Source organism: Haliotis rufescens, unplaced genomic scaffold (assembly GCF_023055435.1).
Source record: "Haliotis rufescens isolate VD_foot unplaced genomic scaffold, xgHalRufe1.0.p SCAF_1, whole genome shotgun sequence".
In the NCBI taxonomy this organism is placed as follows: domain Eukaryota; kingdom Metazoa; phylum Mollusca; class Gastropoda; order Lepetellida; family Haliotidae; genus Haliotis; species Haliotis rufescens.
Genome location: NW_025963779.1, coordinates 51,471,602 through 51,492,503, shown reverse-complemented (window position 1 = coordinate 51,492,503; position 20,902 = coordinate 51,471,602). Strand labels below are relative to the sequence as shown.

At 41.7% G+C, this 20,902-nt stretch overlaps 1 protein-coding gene across 3 annotated transcripts in view; it reads right to left on the bottom strand.

The window, feature by feature from the left end:
• Positions 1-20,902, bottom strand: part of LOC124131355 — a 28,588-nt gene extending 7,686 nt beyond the window's left edge. Inside the window, exons 1-8 of one of the 3 annotated variants that reach the window (XM_046494576.2) lie at positions 20,795-20,902; positions 20,348-20,400; positions 19,057-19,208; positions 5,145-5,275; positions 4,030-4,165; positions 3,145-3,213; positions 2,466-2,578; positions 1,873-1,954 (exon numbers count right to left, since the gene is read on the bottom strand). In XM_046494576.2, coding sequence (XP_046350532.2) covers positions 1,873-1,954; positions 2,466-2,578; positions 3,145-3,213; positions 4,030-4,165; positions 5,145-5,275; positions 19,057-19,208; positions 20,348-20,400; positions 20,795-20,892 — 834 coding nt within the window. In that variant the 5' untranslated portion in view covers positions 20,893-20,902. Of the gene's footprint in view, positions 1-1,872; positions 1,955-2,465; positions 2,579-3,144; positions 3,214-4,029; positions 4,166-5,144; positions 5,276-17,727; positions 18,649-19,056; positions 19,209-19,533; positions 19,615-20,347; positions 20,401-20,794 lie in introns of those variants that run through there. The other 2 variants (XM_046494578.2, XM_046494579.2) reach the window with 2 other exon arrangements.

Here is a 20,902-nt window from a genome sequence, read left to right as displayed (position 1 = left end):
TCAGTAGGTGTGAATGAGTGACGTCAGAAGGTTTGAATGAGAGACGTCAGTAGGTGTGAATGATTGACGTCAGTAGGTGTGAATTAGAGACGTCAGTAGGTATGAATGAGAGACGTCAGTAGGTGTGAATGAGAGACGTCAGTATGTGTGAATGAGTGACGTCAGTAGGTGTAATGAGTGCCGTCAGTAGATGTGAATGAGTGACGCCAGTAGGTGTGAATGAGTGACGTCAGTAGGTGTCAATGAGTGACGTCAGTAGGTCTGAATGGGAGACGTCAGTAGGTGTGAATGAGTGACGTCAGTAGGTGTCAATGAGTGACGTCAGTAGGTGTGAATGAGAGACGTCAGTAGGTGTGAATGAGTGACGTCAGTAGGTGTGAATGAGTGACGTCTGTAGGTGTGAATGAGTGATGTCAGTAGGTGTCAATGAGTGACGTCAGTAGGTGTCAATGAGTGACGTCAGTAGGTGTGAATGAGTGACGTCAGTAGGTGTGAATGAGTGACGTCAGTAGGTGTGAATGAGAGACGTCAGTAGGTGTGAATGAGTGACGTCAGTAGGTGTCAATGATTGACGTCCGTAGGTGTCAATGAGTGACGTCAGTAGGTGTCAATGAGTGACGTCAGTAGGTGTGAATGAGTGACGTCAATTAGGTGTGAATGAGTGACGTCAGTAGGTGTGAATGAGTGACGCTAGAAGGTGTGAATGAGTGACGTCCGTTGATGTGAATGAGAGACGTCAGTAGGTGTGAATGAGTGACGTCAGTAGGTGTGAATGAGTGACGCCAGTTGGTGTGAATGAGTGACGTCAGTAGGTGTGAATGAGTGACGTCAGTAGGTGTCAATGAGTGACGTCAGTAGGTGTGAATGAGAGACGTCAGTAGGTGTCAATGAGTGACGTCAGTAGGTGTGAATGAGAGACGTCTGTAGGTGTGAATGAGTGACGTCAGTAGGTGTGAATGAGTGACACCAGTAGGTGTGAATGAAAGACGTCAGTAGGTGTCAATGAGTGACGTCAGTAGGTGTCAATGAGGGACGTCAGTAGGTGTCAATGAGTGACGTCAGTTGGTGTAAATCAGTGACGCTAGTACATGTAGGTGAACGAGTGGCCTCAATATGTATTATTAAGTGATGTCAGTAAATTATATGAATGGTTCACTAAAAATCAGTGACAGCACCAGGTGTTAACGAAAAGCTTAAGCATGCCCTGCTCTACCGGTAACCTACACACAACCCAGGCAGATAAAGGGTACTAACAGAGAGCTTCCACATCCACCGTCATTAGTTGTTACCGAAATACATTGAAATATTGGAAGTTTCCTCGTGTATAGTAAACCTAAGAATTGGTAAACCATTATCACGCGACAGAAACACATATAAACAATATACATATAATATAGAGGGTCGGTGGCGTAGCCTTGTTGTCAAAACGTTCGCTCGTCACGACGAAGGGTTCGATTCCCCACATAGGTACAACGTGTGAAGCCCATTTTTGCTGTCCATATTGCAGGATATTGCTGGAATATCGCTGAAAATAACTTTTATAATGTCAATACAAACAACCAAACACTTTTTTATAACACTCAGCTATAAATCAACTAACCCTCGGGAAATTCCAGGCGCGACCTGCCCTAAACGACAATGAGAGTGGTCTCTCAAGTATTTTATCATAGAATCTCATCTCGTAAACAACTACCGTTCAGGAAAGCGGAATCCTTGTATTTCGAACATATGAAACAAAGTCAAATGAACAAATATAACATGTAAAAACGAGAAAGAGCATATTGACTTTTACTAGTTATCTAACGCATGCTATCAGCGCAAATCAGTTTTCTGCTTCACTACTCCATTCAGTCCTACCAGCCCTGTGTGTACCTGCTCAATGTATTCCTTGATTCCCTTGAACCCGTCCAGCAGATTCACCACAGCCTGTCGACCACGAGTGCGTAAGTCTGTCCTGGAAATAAATAGACAGACTATATACGATGGATTTAAAGATTATTGCACCGTATCCTGTCGTAACAAACGTTGTAGGCCAGTGTGTCACTCTTATTACGCCTCAACAGCTTATTGATTACATTTTCCAACCGTACGAATTAAAACGTTGAGTCCATCTACATGGAAACTCTAAATACTTTTACATGTCACAATATTTTGAGACAACTTTACAACTTTACTTTATAATTTGGTATGTTGAACTCTGATCCTCACTCACATATTCTACACAATCCATACGAAAGAGTTATTGTTTGGGCTACAGTTTTTCAGTTATGCCACATCGTGACAGTTTAATGAGGACGCAAAGCCATAACCAGGATGAATCTGGGAATGTTACCCACTTTCAATGGAGAATGGCACTTGAAAGGAACGAAATTCTGCACAGCGAGTTGCATTGCCAATCCCCAGAGGACTAGGTAATCCGTATTTATTATCATTTTTAAGAGTTCTATTGCATCCCTTCCACATACTTGGCAGTAATGGAGATGGGCAGCTTGTCGACGTCAGTGGTGAATGGCTTGTAGAAGACTGATGTCTCAGGGTTTGCCACCAGCAGCGGCTCAATCTGTCCTGGGAGTTTGTCCTGGAGGGTTATACACGTAGCATCAGATTCAAGACAGATAATTGAAGTCACTATATATTTTTATATATGTTTATATTTATCGTCGTCACATGTTTTACACTATGGTGATTCTTTTCAATGATAAAGCATCCTTTCGTTAAAAAAAGTGAAGATAAACTTGTCGATTGCTTCATGTATGCATTTCATACTTATTACTCCAATGCAACATATAAATATTGCCTGTGAATAAACAATCCGGTTTCGAATAATCAAGCACCGATACAAACACCATGGTAAGATGCCATCCAATCAGCCTGGTCATTAAATCTACCCATTCTCATCTCAAGAGCCTAATGGAGAGTTGCATAACAATAGATTCCATATTTCATAGAGTGAGATAAAAAAAAATAGATAACACCGTTTGTTGTTTCCTTTTGATAAAGATATAGATCCAGATATACAATTACTTGTAACACTTGAAAAGGCGCCTGGTTCGAGAGAAGATACAAATGTGTCACCCGTCAATTTCTATTAAACCATGGACCAAAGATGTTTTGCCTTGACGGTTGTCTTGTATGTGTTCTTACCACTGAGACTCGATGGTACGTATGTCCGTTCTTCGCCGCTTCCTTGAACCGTGTAATGTACTGGTTAAACTAGAACATATTGTGTATATTATAATTATGAGGTATAACTAATGTTGATATGTCAAATCATTAACGATGAAAGCACGAAAAGTTACATTTACAAATTCAACGTAGATATCTTAAACGAATGTAGTTCATGAGGTGAACATTAAAGCGTCTACTCTCATGGATATTGAAATGATGACATTTTATCGTTAATCCTTGCTTTCCCAAAATATGTATAAATCTATGTTTGTGGAACTATTCAATAAAATGTGTTTACTTGCATGTTTTAACTGCATTTATACAAGACAATGCGACAATGAATGAAAAGGGATTGTAAAATGTGCATCCTAAATGTAGAATTCTCGTTCTAGACATGGAACCAACACGGTACAAATATTGTCACAAGACGAATTTAAGACGAACGGACTTACATCCTATTGCGTGTCTACAACCAGATGTGTAGCACTCAAAGATATCCCATTAGAAATCTACATGTCAGTTTGATCGGTTTGACTTCATGATCAGTTATAGGACATGACGTATCGGGCACGTAATTCAACCATATATTAAAACCACAATGACATGGTACATTATCTTCCGGTCATATGTAAATCCTATGCTAACAGTTGTCCGGCCAGCAGTGGTATACTGGCGAGAGAAGAACAATAGCGACATTCCACGGTCATACGTGTTGTGCTTATGACAATTACTAGCTTGAAATGACTAAAATACATCTTAATAAGACCATTTCGGACAGTGAGCAGTCAATGAATTTAACATTTGATACATAAACACATTTGATCAAACCACAAGACAAGAAAACAATAAACTCCAGTTTACCTTAGTCGGCCACAGTTGTAACCGGGAGAGGTAATTCTCGTAATCCTGTTTTGTTTCATAATTAAGGATGCGTACAGTGTATGCAGGATCGATCTGGTCGCCTTCTAGGAAGTTGAGAGGATTCAGGGGACCATAGCTGAAATAAGGATATATAACAGTAACAGGAGAAAGTACAAATATGTTAATCGTGTCAGAATTGTGTCATAAAGCATCGAATAATGTAACAATTGTCCTGACTGAAAATGTATTGTGTGAAGAAGCACTTTAAAGGCAAATTGTCACATGATGAAACAATTTCAATCACATTTCTAACATAATACAAATACATGAATCGTATCCTTACTGGTAATCCAGGATTTTGAGACAAGTAGGCGGTGCACCGAAGTTGGGCAAACATATTTGGTTTATTATACAGGTAGAGAGGGTGTATGCATATTGTGCACGTGCAGGTCATGACGATGAAACTGACTACGCTCCCATGGACACAAGTGTTGCCCATAAGACCATTATGTCGATACCAGAATTCTTAGCCGAGACATCCATGGTACTACTTGTCGAGGACCACCCGCTACCCCTCTCTTTAAAATGGCGCACGCCAATGGGCGGACCTCATACATAGTCATAAGGGGTTAATTGTCAGGTCACAACTCAGCTTATCCTGGCTGGCTTACCTGTAGGTTACTATTATAATGACTTACCATGTAATACAAAGTAAGTGATAGGTATAGCAGCATAATACAAAGATAGAGATACGTATTCTATCATATTGGTTCGTTGTTGGTTGGTTTGTTGTTTAACGCCGCACTCAGCAATATTCCAGCTATATGACGGCGGTTTGTAAATAATCGAGTCTGGACCAGACAATCCGGTGATTAATATCATGAGCATCACTCCACACAATTGGGATCGATGACATGCATCAACCAAGTCAGCGAACCTGACCACCCGATCCCGTTAGTCGCCTCTTACGACAAGCATAGTCGCCTTTAACGGTAAGCATGGGTTGCTGAAGACCAATTCTAGCCCGGATCTTCACGGGTCGAATTCTATCATAAAGCACATAATGTGAAACGCATCTTGATATCACAAGCACCACATTAGGAACATATACGTACACGCGCCACTGGTGGTTGGAAGAAAACGTGGATAGAGTGTCGTTAAACACTTCATAACTGTACTTCTCTGATGTCGTCAAGGCGTCGGTGCTGATGGTGGAGAGTCGGCGGATAAAGTCATCTATTATGGCCTGAAATTAAATATCACATAACGTTATACAAGCACACCTTTGAGTCGTTGATTTGTCGACCCAGAAATGTACACAGAGCTCACGCTAGGGGCATCATCATCAGTGAGGAAGAGCGGTCAGTCTGGAACACAGATCGATGGCAAGGACATGTCCATATAGAACAGATGTCGCGTGAGTGTTCAAAGCATGAATACACCAAATTTCGGTGAGTATATATCACACAAATTTCCAAAAAAACGGTTAATACAATGTCCTTTTCTGGAAATGTCATGTGTGTTCTTTTCAATACCTCGGCTGGAAAGATATTAATACTGAAGTACGGAGGTGAGGTGAAACGTCGCATTCAAAATTATTGCACTTCTAAACCGACGAGCACGCACTGGTGTGTGTGTGTATGTGTGTCTGTATATAAACAACATGCCGGAGAGGAAGACCCTATTGCCTGACAGTTTGTACATGAGCAACATGCTTGAAAAGAAGACCCCATTACCTGACTGTCTGTCTGTTATAAACAACATTCGGGAGAGGAAGACCCTATAACTTGACAGTCTGTACATAACAACATGCTGGAGTGGAAGACCCTATTACCCTGACAGTCTGAACATAAACAACACGCTGGAGAGGAAGACCCTATTACCTGACTGTCTGTACATAAACAACATGCTAGAGAGGAAGACTTATTACCCTGACTGTCTGTACATGAACAACATTCTGGAGAGGAAGACCCTATTACCTCACAGTCTGTACATAAACAACATTCTGGAGAGGAAGACCCTATTACCTCACAGTCTGTACATAAACTACATACTGGATCGGAAGACCGTATTACCTCACAGTCTTACATAAACAACATACTGGATAGGAAGACCCATTTCCCTGACTGTCTGTACATAAACAACATTCTGGAGAGGAAGGCCCTATTACCTCACAGTCTGTACATAAACAACATTCTGGAGAGGAAGACCCTATTACCTCACAGTCTGTACATAAACAACATGCTAGAGAGGAAGACTTATTACCCTGACTGTCTGTACATGAACAACATTCTGGAGAGGAAGACCCATTTCCCTGACTGTCTGTACATAAACAACATTCTGGAGAGGAAGACCCTATTACCTCACAGTCTGTACATAAACAACATTCTGGAGAGGAAGACCGTATTACCTCACAGTCTGTACATAAACTACATACTGGATCGGAAGACCGTATTACCTCACAGTCTTACATAAACAACATACTGGATAGGAAGACCAATTTCCCTGACTGTCTGTACATAAACAACATTCTGGAGAGGAAGGCCCTATTACCTCACAGTCTGTACATAAACAACATTCTGGAGAGGAAGACCCTATTACCTCACAGTCTGTACATAAACAACATACTGGAGAGGAAGACCGTATTACCTCACAGTTTTACATAAACAACATTCTGGATCGGAAGACCGTATTACCTCACAGTCTTACATTAACAACATACTGGATAGGAAGACCCATTTCCCTGACTGTCTGTACATAAACAACATTCTGGAGAGGAAGACCCTATTACCACACAGTCTTACATAAACAACATACTGGATAGGAAGACCCATTTCCCTGACTGTCTGTACACAAACAACATTCTGGAGAGGAAGACCGTATTACCTCACAGTCTGTACATAAACAACATGCTGGAGTGGAAGACCCTATTACCCTGACAGTCTGAACATAAACAACACGCTGGAGAGGAAGACCCTATTACCTGACTGTCTGTACATAAACAACATGCTAGAGAGGAAGACTTATTACCCTGACTGTCTGTACATGAACAACATTCTGGAGAGGAAGATCCATTTCCCTGACTGTCTGTACATAAACAACATTCTGGAGAGGAAGACCCTATTACCTCACAGTCTGTACATAAACAACATTCTGGAGAGGAAGACCCTATTACCTCACAGTCTGTACATAAACAACATACTGGATCGGAAGACCGTATTACCTCACAGTCTTACATAAACAACATACTGGATAGGAAGACCCATTTCCCTGACTGTCTGTACATAAACAACATTCTGGAGAGGAAGGCCCTATTACCTCACAGTCTGTACATAAACAACATTCTGGAGAGGAAGACCCTATTACCTCACAGTCTGTACATAAACAACATACTGGAGAGGAAGACCGTATTACCTCACAGTTTTACATAAACAACATTCTGGATCGGAAGACCGTATTACCTCACAGTCTTACATTAACAACATACTGGATAGGAAGACCCATTTCCCTGACTGTCTGTACATAAACAACATTCTGGAGAGGAAGACCCATTTCCCTGACTGTCTGTACATAAACAACATTCTGGAGAGGAAAACCCTATTACCTCACAGTCTTACATAAACAACATACTGGATAGGAAGACCCATTTCCCTGACTGTCTGTACATAAACAACATTCTGGAGAGGAAGACCCTATTACCTCACAGTTTGTACATCAACAACATTCTGAGGAGGAAGACCCTATTACCTGACAGTCTGTACATAAACAACATTCTGGAGAGTAAGAGCGTATTACCTGACAGTCTTACATTAACAACATACTGGATAGGAAGACCCATTTCCCTGACTGTCTGTACATAAACAACATTCTGGAGAGGAAGACCCTATTACCTGACAGTCTGTACATAAACAACATTCTGGAGAGTAAGACCGTATTACCTGACAGTCTTACATAAACAACATACTGGATAGGAAGACCCATTTCCCTCACTGTCTGTACATAAACACCATTCTGGAGAGTAAGACCCTATTACCTCACAGTTTGTACATAAACAACATTCTGAGGAGGAAGACCCTATTACCTGACAGTCTGTACATAAACAACATTCTGGATCGGAAGACCGTATTACCTGACAGTCTTACATAAACAACATACTGGATAGAAAGAACCCATTTCCCTGACTGTCTGTACATAAACAACATTCTGGAGAGGAAGACCCTATTACCTCACAGTCTGTACATAAACAACATTCTGGATAGTAGGACCGTATTACCTCACAGTCTTACATAAACAACATACTGGATAGGAAGACCAATTTCCCTGACTGTCTGTACATGAACAACATTCTGGAGAGGAAGACCCCATGACCTGACAGTCTTACATAAACAACATACTGGAGAGGAAGACCCTATTACCTGACTGTCTGTATATAAACAACATTCTGGAGAGGAAGACCCATTACCCTGACTGTCTGTACATGAACAACATTCTGGAGAGGAAGACCCATTTCCCTGACTGTCTGTACACAAACAACATTCTGGATAGGAAGACCCTATGACCTCACAGTCTGTACATAAACAACATACTGGAGAGTAATACCCTATTACCTGACAGTCTTACATAAACAACATACTGGATAGGAAGACCCATTTCCCTGACTGTCTGTACATAAACAACATTCTGGAGAGGAAGACCCTATTACCTCACAGTCTGTACATAAACAACATTCTCGAGAGGAAGACCCTATTACCTCACAGTCTTTACATAAACAACATTCTGGAGAGTAGGACCGTATTACCTGACAGTCTTACATAAACAGCATACAGGATAGGAAGACCAATTTCCCTGACTGTCTACATAAACAACATTCTGGAGAGGAAGACCCCATGACCTGACAGTCTTACATAAACAACAAACTGGAGAGGAAGACCCTATTACCTGACTGTCTGTACATAAACAACATTCTGGAGAGGAAGACCCATTACCCTGACTGTCTGTACATGAACAACATTCTGGAGAGGAAGACCCATTTCCCTGAATGTCTGTACACAAACAACATTCTGGATAGGAAGACCCTATGACCTCACAGTCTGTACATAAACAACATACTGGAGAGTAATACCCTATTACCTGACAGTCTTACATAAACAACATACTGGAGAGGAAGACCCATTTCCCTGACTGTCTGTACATAAACAACATTCTGGAGAGGAAGACCCTATTACCTCACAGTCTGTACATAAACAACATTCTGGAGAGGAAGACCCTTTTTCCTGACAGTCTTACATAAACAACATACTGGAGAGGAAGACCCTATTACCTGACTGTCTTACATAAACAACATTCTGGAGTGGAAGACCCTATTACCTCACAGTCTGTACATAAACAACATTCTGGAGAGGAAGACCCTATTACCTCACAGTCTTACATAAACAACATACTGGAGAGGAAGACCCTATTACCTGACTGTCTTACATAAACAACATTCTGGAGAGGAAGACCCTATTACCTCACAGTCTGTACATAAACAACATTCTGGAGAGGAAGACCCTATTACCTGACAGTCTTACATAAACAACATACTGGATAGGAAGACCCATTTCCCTGACTGTCTGTACATAAACAACATTCTGGAGAGGAAGACCCATTACCCTGACAGTCTTACATAAACAACATACTAGAGAGGAAGACCGTATTACCTGACAGTCTGTCTGTACATAAACAACATTCTGGAGAGGAAGACCCTATTACCTGACTGTCTGTACATAAACAACATTCTGGAGAGGAAGACCCATTTCCCTGACTGTCTGTACATAAACAACATTCTGGAGAGGAAAACCCTATTACCTCACAGTCTTACATAAACAACATACTGGATAGGAAGACCCATTTCCCTGACTGTCTGTACATAAACAACATTCTGGAGAGGAAGACCCTATTACCTCACAGTTTGTACATCAACAACATTCTGAGGAGGAAGACCCTATTACCTGACAGTCTGTACATAAACAACATTCTGGAGAGTAAGAGCGTATTACCTGACAGTCTTACATTAACAACATACTGGATAGGAAGACCCATTTCCCTGACTGTCTGTACATAAACAACATTCTGGAGAGGAAGACCCTATTACCTGACAGTCTGTACATAAACAACATTCTGGAGAGTAAGACCGTATTACCTGACAGTCTTACATAAACAACATACTGGAAAGGAAGACCCATTTCCCTCACTGTCTGTACATAAACACCATTCTGGAGAGGAAGACCCTATTACCTCACAGTTTGTACATAAACAACATTCTGAGGAGGAAGACCCTATTACCTGACAGTCTGTACATAAACAACATTCTGGATCGGAAGACCGTATTACCTGACAGTCTGTACATAAACAACATACTGGATAGAAAGGACCCATTTCCCTGACTGTCTTACATAAACAACATTCTGGAGAGGAAGAGCCTATTACCTCACAGTCTGTACATAAACAACATTCTGGATAGTAGGACCGTATTACCTCACAGTCTTACATAAACAACATACTGGATAGGAAGACCAATTTCCCTGACTGTCTGTACATAAACAACATTCTGGAGAGGAAGACCCCATGACCTGACAGTCTTACATAAACAACATACTGGAGAGGAAGACCCTATTACCTGACTGTCTGTATATAAACAACATTCTGGAGAGGAAGACCCATTACCCTGACTGTCTGTACATGAACAACATTCTGGAGAGGAAGACCCATTTCCCTGACTGTCTGTACACAAACAACATTCTGGATAGGAAGACCCTATGACCTCACAGTCTGTACATAAACAACATACTGGAGAGTAATACCCTATTACCTGACAGTCTTACATAAACAACATACTGGATAGGAAGACCCATTTCCCTGACTGTCTGTACATAAACAACATTCTGGAGAGGAAGACCCTATTACCTCACAGTCTGTACATAAACAACATTCTCGAGAGGAAGACCCTATTACCTCACAGTCTTTACATAAACAACATTCTGGAGAGTAGGACCGTATTACCTCACAGTCTTACATAAACAGCATACAGGATAGGAAGACCAATTTCCCTGACTGTCTGTACATAAACAACATTCTGGAGAGGAAGACCCCATGACCTGACAGTCTTACATAAACAACAAACTGGAGAGGAAGACCCTATTACCTGACTGTCTTACATAAACAACATACTGGAGAGGAAGACCCTATTACCTGACTGTCTTACATAAACAACATTCTGGAGAGGAAGACCCTATTACCTCACAGTCTGTACATAAACAACATTCTGGAGAGGAAGACCCTTTTTCCTGACAGTCTTACATAAACAACATACTGGAGAGGAAGACCCTATTACCTGACTGTCTTACATAAACAACATTCTGGAGTGGAAGACCCTATTACCTCACAGTCTGTACATAAACAACATTCTGGAGAGGAAGACCCTATTACCTCACAGTCTTACATAAACAACATACTGGAGAGGAAGACCCTATTACCTGACTGTCTTACATAAACAACATTCTGGAGAGGAAGACCCTATTACCTCACAGTCTGTACATAAACAACATTCTGGAGAGGAAGACCCTATTACCTGACAGTCTTACATAAACAACATACTGGATAGGAAGACCCATTTCCCTGACTGTCTGTACATAAACAACATTCTGGAGAGGAAGACCCATTACCCTGACAGTCTTACATAAACAACATACTAGAGAGGAAGACCGTATTACCTGACAGTCTGTCTGTACATAAACAACATTCTGGAGAGGAAGACCCTATTACCTGACAGTCTGTACATAAACAACATTCTGGAGAGTAAGACCGTATTACCTGACAGTCTTACATAAACAACATACTGGATAGGAAGACCAATTTCCCTGACTGTCTGTACATAAACAACATTCTGGAGAGGAAGACCCTATTACCTGACAGTCTGTACATAAACAACATTCTGGAGAGTAAGACCGTATTACCTGACAGTCTTCTATAAACAACATACTGGATAGGAAGACCCATTTCCCTGACTGTCTGTACATAAACAACATTCTGGAGAGGAAGACTCTATTACCTCACAGTCTGTACATAAACAACATTCTGGAGAGTAAGACCCTATTACCTGACAGTCTTACATAAACAACATACTGGATAGGAAGACCCATTTCCCTGACTGTCTGTACATAAACAACATTCTGGAGAGGAAGACCCTATTATCTCACAGTCTGTACATAAACAACATTCTGGAGAGTAAGACCCTATTACCTGACAGTCTTACATAAACAACATACTGGATAGGAAGACCCATTTCCCTGACTGTCTGTACATAAACAACATTCTGGAGAGGAAGACCCTATTACCTCACAGTCTGTACATAAACAACATTGTGGAGAGTAAGACCGTATTACCTGACAGTCTTACATAAACAACATACTGGATAGGAAGACCCATTTCCCTGACTGTCTGTACATAAACAACATTCTGGAGAGGAAGACCCTATTACCTCACAGTCTGTACATAAACAACATTCTGGAGAGGAAGACCCTATTACCTCAAAGTCTGTACATAAACATCATTCTGGAGAGTAAGACCCTATTACCTCACAGTCTTACATAAACAACATTCTGGAGAGGAAAACCCTATTACCTCACAGTTTTACATAAACAACATACTGGATAGGAAGACCCATTTCCCTGACTGTCTGTACATAAACAACATTCTGGAGAGGAAGACCCTATTCCCTCACAGTTTGTACATCAACAACATTCTGAGGAGGAAGACCCTATTACCTGACAGTCTGTACATAAACAACATTCTGGAGAGTAAGAGCGTATTACCTGACAGTCTTACATTAACAACATACTGGATAGGAAGACCCATTTCCCTGACTGTCTGTACATAAACAACATTCTGGAGAGGAAGACCCTATTACCTGACAGTCTGTACATAAACAACATTCTGGAGAGTAAGACCGTATTACCTGACAGTCTTACATAAACAACATACTGGAAAGGAAGACCCATTTCCCTCACTGTCTGTACATAAACACCATTCTGGAGAGGAAGACCCTATTACCTCACAGTTTGTACATAAACAACATTCTGAGGAGGAAGACCCTTTTACCTGACAGTCTGTACATAAACAACATTCTGGATCGGAAGACCGTATTACCTGACAGTCTTACATAAACAACATACTGGATAGAAAGGACCCATTTCCCTGACTGTCTGTACATAAACAACATTCTGGAGAGGAAGAGCCTATTACCTCACAGTCTGTACATAAACAACATTCTGGATAGTAGGACCGTATTACCTCACAGTCTTACATAAACAACATACTGGATAGGAAGACCAATTTCCCTGACTGTCTGTACATAAACAACATTCTGGAGAGGAAGACCCCATGACCTGACAGTCTTACATAAACAACATACTGGAGAGGAAGACCCTATTACCTGACTGTCTGTATATAAACAACATTCTGGAGAGGAAGACCCATTACCCTGACTGTCTGTACATGAACAACATTCTGGAGAGGAAGACCCATTTCCCTGACTGTCTGTACACAAACAACATTCTGGATAGGAAGACCCTATGACCTCACAGTCTGTACATAAACAACATACTGGAGAGTAATACCCTATTACCTGACAGTCTTACATAAACAACATACTGGATAGGAAGACCCATTTCCCTGACTGTCTGTACATAAACAACATTCTGGAGAGGAAGACCCTATTACCTCACAGTCTGTACATAAACAACATTCTCGAGAGGAAGACCCTATTACCTCACAGTCTTTACATAAACAACATTCTGGAGAGTAGGACCGTATTACCTCACAGTCTTACATAAACAGCATACAGGATAGGAAGACCAATTTCCCTGACTGTCTGTACATAAACAACATTCTGGAGAGGAAGACCCCATGACCTGACAGTCTTACATAAACAACAAACTGGAGAGGAAGACCCTATTACCTGACTGTCTGTACATAAACAACATTCTGGAGAGGAAGACCCATTACCCTGACTGTCTGTACATGAACAACATTCTGGAGAGGAAGACCCATTTCCCTGAATGTCTGTACACAAACAACATTCTGGATAGGAAGACCCTATGACCTCACAGTCTGTACATAAACAACATACTGGAGAGTAATACCCTATTACCTGACAGTCTTACATAAACAACATACTGGAGAGGAAGACCCATTTCCCTGACTGTCTGTACATAAACAACATTCTGGATAGGAAGACCCTATTACCTCACAGTCTGTACATAAACAACATTCTGGAGAGGAAGACCCTTTTTCCTGACAGTCTTACATAAACAACATACTGGAGAGGAAGACCCTATTACCTGACTGTCTTACATAAACAACATTCTGGAGTGGAAGACCCTATTACCTCACAGTCTGTACATAAACAACATTCTGGAGAGGAAGACCCTATTACCTCACAGTCTTACATAAACAACATACTGGAGAGGAAGACCCTATTACCTGACTGTCTTACATAAACAACATTCTGGAGAGGAAGACCCTATTACCTCACAGTCTGTACATAAACAACATTCTGGAGAGGAAGACCCTATTACCTGACAGTCTTACATAAACAACATACTGGATAGGAAGACCCATTTCCCTGACTGTCTGTACATAAACAACATTCTGGAGAGGAAGACCCATTACCCTGACAGTCTTACATAAACAACATACTAGAGAGGAAGACCGTATTACCTGACAGTCTGTCTGTACATAAACAACATTCTGGAGAGGAAGACCCTATTACCTGACAGTCTGTACATAAACAACATTCTGGAGAGTAAGACCGTATTACCTGACAGTCTTACATAAACAACATACTGGATAGGAAGACCAATTTCCCTGACTGTCTGTACATAAACAACATTCTGGAGAGGAAGACCCTATTACCTGACAGTCTGTACATAAACAACATTCTGGAGAGTAAGACCGTATTACCTGACAGTCTTCTATAAACAACATACTGGATAGGAAGACCCATTTCCCTGACTGTCTGTACATAAACAACATTCTGGAGAGGAAGACTCTATTACCTCACAGTCTGTACATAAACAACATTCTGGAGAGTAAGACCGTATTACCTGACAGTCTTACATAAACAACATACTGGATAGGAAGACCCATTTCCCTGACTGTCTGTACATAAACAACATTCTGGAGAGGAAGACCCTATTATCTCACAGTCTGTACATAAACAACATTCTGGAGAGTAAGACCCTATTACCTGACAGTCTTACATAAACAACATACTGGATAGGAAGACCCATTTCCCTGACTGTCTGTACATAAACAACATTCTGGAGAGGAAGACCCTATTACCTCACAGTCTGTACATAAACAACATTCTGGAGAGTAAGACCGTATTACCTGACAGTCTTACATAAACAACATACTGGATAGGAAGACCCATTTCCCTGACTGTCTGTACATAAACAACATTCTGGAGAGGAAGACCCTATTACCTCACAGTCTGTACATAAACAACATTCTGGAGAGGAAGACCCTATTACCTCAAAGTCTGTACATAAACATCATTCTGGAGAGTAAGACCCTATTACCTCACAGTCTTACATAAACAACATTCTGGAGAGGAAGACCCATTTCCCTGACTGTCTGTACATAAACAACATTCTGGAGAGTAAGACCCTATTACCTGACAGTCTTACATAAACAACATTCTGGAGAGGAAGACCCATTTCCCTGACTGTCTGTACATAAACAACATTCTGGAGAGGAAGACCCTATTACCTCACAGTCTGTACATAAACAACATTCTGGAGAGGAAGACCCTATTACCTGACAGTCTTACATAAACAACATTCTGGATAGGAAGACCCATTTCCCTGACTGTCTGTACATAAACAACATTCTGGAGAGGAAGACCCATTACCCTGACAGTCTTACATAAACAACATTCTGGAGAGGAAGACCGTATTACCTGACAGTCTGTCTGGACATAAACAACATTCTGGAGAGGAAGACCGTATTACCTCACAGTCTGTACATAAACAACATTCTGGAGAGTAAGACCGTATTACCTGACAGTCTTACATAAACAACATACTGGATAGGAAGACCAATTTCCCTGACTGTCTGTACATAAACAACATTCTGGAGAGGAAGACCCTATTACCTGACAGTCTGTACATAAACAACATTCTGGAGAGTAAGACCGTATTACCTGACAGTCTTCTATAAACAACATACTGGATAGGAAGACCCATTTCCCTGACTGTCTGTACATAAACAACATTCTGGAGAGGAAGACTCTATTACCTCACAGTCTGTACATAAACAACATTCTGGAGAGTAAGACCGTATTACCTGACAGTCTTACATAAACAACATACTGGATAGGAAGACCCATTTCCCTGACTGTCTGTACATAAACAACATTCTGGAGAGGAAGACCGTATTACCTCACAGTCTGTACATAAACAACATTCTGGAGAGTAAGACCGTATTACCTGACAGTCTTACATAAACAACATACTGGATAGGAAGACCCATTTCCCTGACTGTCTGTACATAAACAACATTCTGGAGAGGAAGACCCTATTACCTCACAGTCTGTACATAAACAACATTCTGGAGAGTAAGACCGTATTACCTGACAGTCTTACATAAACAACATACTGGATAGGAAGACCCATTTCCCTGACTGTCTGTACATAAACAACATTCTGGAGAGGAAGACCCTATTACCCCACAGTCTGTACATAAACAACATTCTGGAGAGGAAGACCCTATTACCTCACAGTCTGTACATAAACATCATTCTGGAGAGTAAGACCCTATTACCTCAAAGTCTTACATAAACAACATTCTGGAGAGGAAGACCCATTTCCCTGACTGTCTGTACATAAACAACATTCTGGAGAGTAAGACCGTATTACCTGACAGTCTTACATAAACAACATACTGGATAGGAAGACCAATTTCCCTGACTGTCTGTACATAAACAACATTCTGGAGAGGAAGACCCTATTACCTGACAGTCTGTACATAAACAACATTCTGGAGAGTAAGACCGTATTACCTGACAGTCTTCTATAAACAACATACTGGATAGGAAGACCCATTTCCCTGACTGTCTGTACATAAACAACATTCTGGAGAGGAAGACCCTATTACCTCACAGTCTGTACATAAACAACATTCTGGAGAGTAAGACCGTATTACCTGACAGTCTTACATAAACAACATACTGGAGAGGAAGACCCATTACCCTGACAGTCTTACATGAACAACAGACTGGAGAGGAAGACCGTATTACCTGACAGTCTGTCTGTACATAAACAAAATACTGGAGAGGAAGACCCTATTACCTGACTGTCTGTACATAAACAACACGCTGGAGAGGAAGACCCTTTTTCCTGACTTTCTGTACATAAACAATATTCTGGAGAGGAAGACCCATTACCCTGACAGTCTGTACATAAACAACATGCTGAAGAGGAAGAGCCTATTACCTGACTTTCTGTCTGTTATAAACAACATCCTGGAGAGGACGACCCATTACCCTGACAGTCTGTACAAAACCAACATGCTGGAGAGGAAGACCCTAGAGAGGTACACGCATCTTTCTAGTATCTGGATATGTCGTACTTGGGTGAGGTGTCTAGCCACACTCACCTTCAATTTGTCGTCTCTAATCACACCATACACGGGGAGACAATCCAGACACACTCTCTCGCATCTAATCACACCATACACGGGGAGACAATCCCGACACACTCTCTTGCATCTAATCACACCATACACGGGAGACAATCCAGACACACTCTCTCGCATCTAAGTGCACCATACACGGGGAGACAATCCAGACACACTCTCTCGCATCTAATCACACCATACACGGGGAGACAATCCAGACACACTCTCTCGCATCTCATCACACCATACACGGGGAGACAATCCAGACACACTCTCTCGCATCTCATCACACCATACACGGGGAGACAATCCAGACACACTCTCTCGCATCTAATCACACCATACACGGGGAGACAATCCAGACACACTCTCTCGCATCTAATCACACCATACACGGGGAGACAATCCAGACACACTCTCTCGCATCTAATCACACCATACACGGGGAGACAATCCAGACACACTCTCTCGCATCTAATCACACCATACACGGGGAGACAATCCAGACACACTCTCTCGCATCTTATCACACCATACACGGGGAGACAATCCAGACACACTCTCTCGCATCTAATCACACCATACACGGGGAGACAATCCAGACACACTCTCTCGCATCTAATCACACCATACACGGGGAGACAATCCAGACACACTCTCTCGCATCTTATCACACCATACACGGGGAGACAATCCAGACACACTCTCTCGCATCTAATCACACCATACACGGGGAGACAATCCAGACACACTCTCTCGCATCTAATCACACCATACACGGGGAGACAATCCAGACACACTCTCTCGCATCTAATCACACCATACACGGGGAGACAATCCAGACACACTCTCTCGCATCTAATCACACCATACACGGGGAGACAATCCAGACACACTCTCTCGCATCTAAGTGCACCATACACGGGGAGACAATCCAGACACACTCTCTCGCATCTAATCACACCATACACGGGGAGACAATCCAGACACACTCTCTCGCATCTAATCACACCATACACGGGGAGACAATCCAGACATACTCTCTCGCATCTAAGTGCACCATACACGGGGAGACAATCCAGACACACTCTCTCGCATCTAATCACACCATACACGGGGAGACAATCCAGACACACTCTCTCGCATCTAATCACACCATACACGGGGAGACAATCCAGACACACTCTCTCGCATCTAAGTGCACCATACTTGAGGACATTCTCAGTCGGTTTTTCGTCTCCAAGTAGCCAAACAGAGACCTAGCAACACTGAACCTCTTCGTCTCTCGGGACATTAAACCAAACTCACCTTTCTCGTCTCCAAAGACACCATGCTGAAATCTTCTACTGTGTTGTCGTACGTGTGGACGCCAGTCTCCGTGGTAAACTCCGGGGAGTCCATTTCACGCCATCGGTAAAACTCGGCCTCCAGTGACCGCAGGTCATCGCCAGCTGATCCACCTATACCAACCGGTAAAATTACATTGCGGTCAAACCAGTCACGTGTATATTTCAATAAGCTTTTAAGTACTCAATAAATTACACTGTCTACATTATCAAATACCGAAAAAAATGGTGGCCTAGTGATTAAAGAGTCGACATATCGGGTTAAATTCCCAACAAAGGAACACGTGAAGCCAATATATAGTACACGAACGAACGAACGAACGAACGAACGAACGCACCCACTAATTTTTACCTTCCTACGAAATGGTGAAGGCAAAACATGCAAAAACCCTTATCTATAGTTATCAAATCAGAGACTCGGTCATATTACGTTACATACGCTACAAGCTATGGTCCTGGGAGTATAAAAGTCGGTACACCGACATTTTCGTTCCACATAGTGAAAGGTCACAGGTCAAGATTTGACCTATGGTGACACCAGTGTAAAAGCCCGTTGTTCAAGCCAATGTCATTAGCGGTTTAGAATGACAAAGTGCCCGTGGTAGTGTGGAGTGGAATGCATCAAGCTGGTGACAAACAGCTACACCTCACACGGCCTGGGTGTCTGATGTGTAAATGCGCATGTGAATGTGTGAATAATAGCACATGTAGTAGTTATTTACGTGAGTCAATTCTGTTTACAAACAAGTTCTTGTGTATTGTATGAAGATGCACATTACTATAACGGTAGTTTTAAAAGGATTATCTTTAAACATTTTTAAATAACCGGATTATGACTCTGAATAGCATAAACCTTGTTTGCATAAATGTATATTGATAATGTTTTATTAATTATACAACAGTGTACAGATGTACATATATATGATACGAGTATTAATGTGAATATCTGAAGGAAAGTATTCAACTATGTAACAAATGTATGTGTAGAATAAAGCTTGGTTACCTAATGTACAGTGCCGAGAATTATTAACAATCAAATGTACGCATTTCACATATGTGTACTGTATAAAAACATAATATGGAGATCGACATTACAAGGTGTACGTATAGTTAACAGGGAATACATGCACACATATAAAATGATACAACTACCAACGCGCCTGACACACATTATCAATGCTTGCATGAAACTGTTATTATGATATGTGAAATGTACAAAGGCTGTCAGAATGACATATGAAATGAACACTCACCAGCTGACGGAGCCAGCTGTGTGGCCAGCACAATAACAGCAACAAGCACCAGGCTGGAAATGAAGCAAGCAAATAGACATTTGGCAGAAACTTTGAATCTGGACGCCGACATGGCTGCAGTGATCTGCCGAATGCAGTTGGCCCCACACTCCGAAATCCCTACTCCCTCTATCTGCCATCAAGGATAATAAGTCTCTTTATTATTTATTCATGTTCTGAAATATAATAACGGCGTGCAGGGTATACAGTGCATTACCTAAGGTGTAAAAGGCCTCTCACACCCCTGGGACGTCAACTGGTGGCAATGTGTCACCCCGGGCTTCTCAATTCAATGAAAGTGAGTTCATGTCCATCCCTGGTGCCCGCAACTGTAATCTAATACCGCTTTACAAAGGGATTTAACACAGATCTAGGAGGTGCAGGTCTCTCACATGAAACATGTCTCACCTAGATGTCATCAATCCGCTTATCACGGCTGTTTCAGATCGCGATATCGTCTTGTTTAAAAGTATTCCCTCCGATGCGTCTCTCCTATTGAACCACATTGCAGTATTA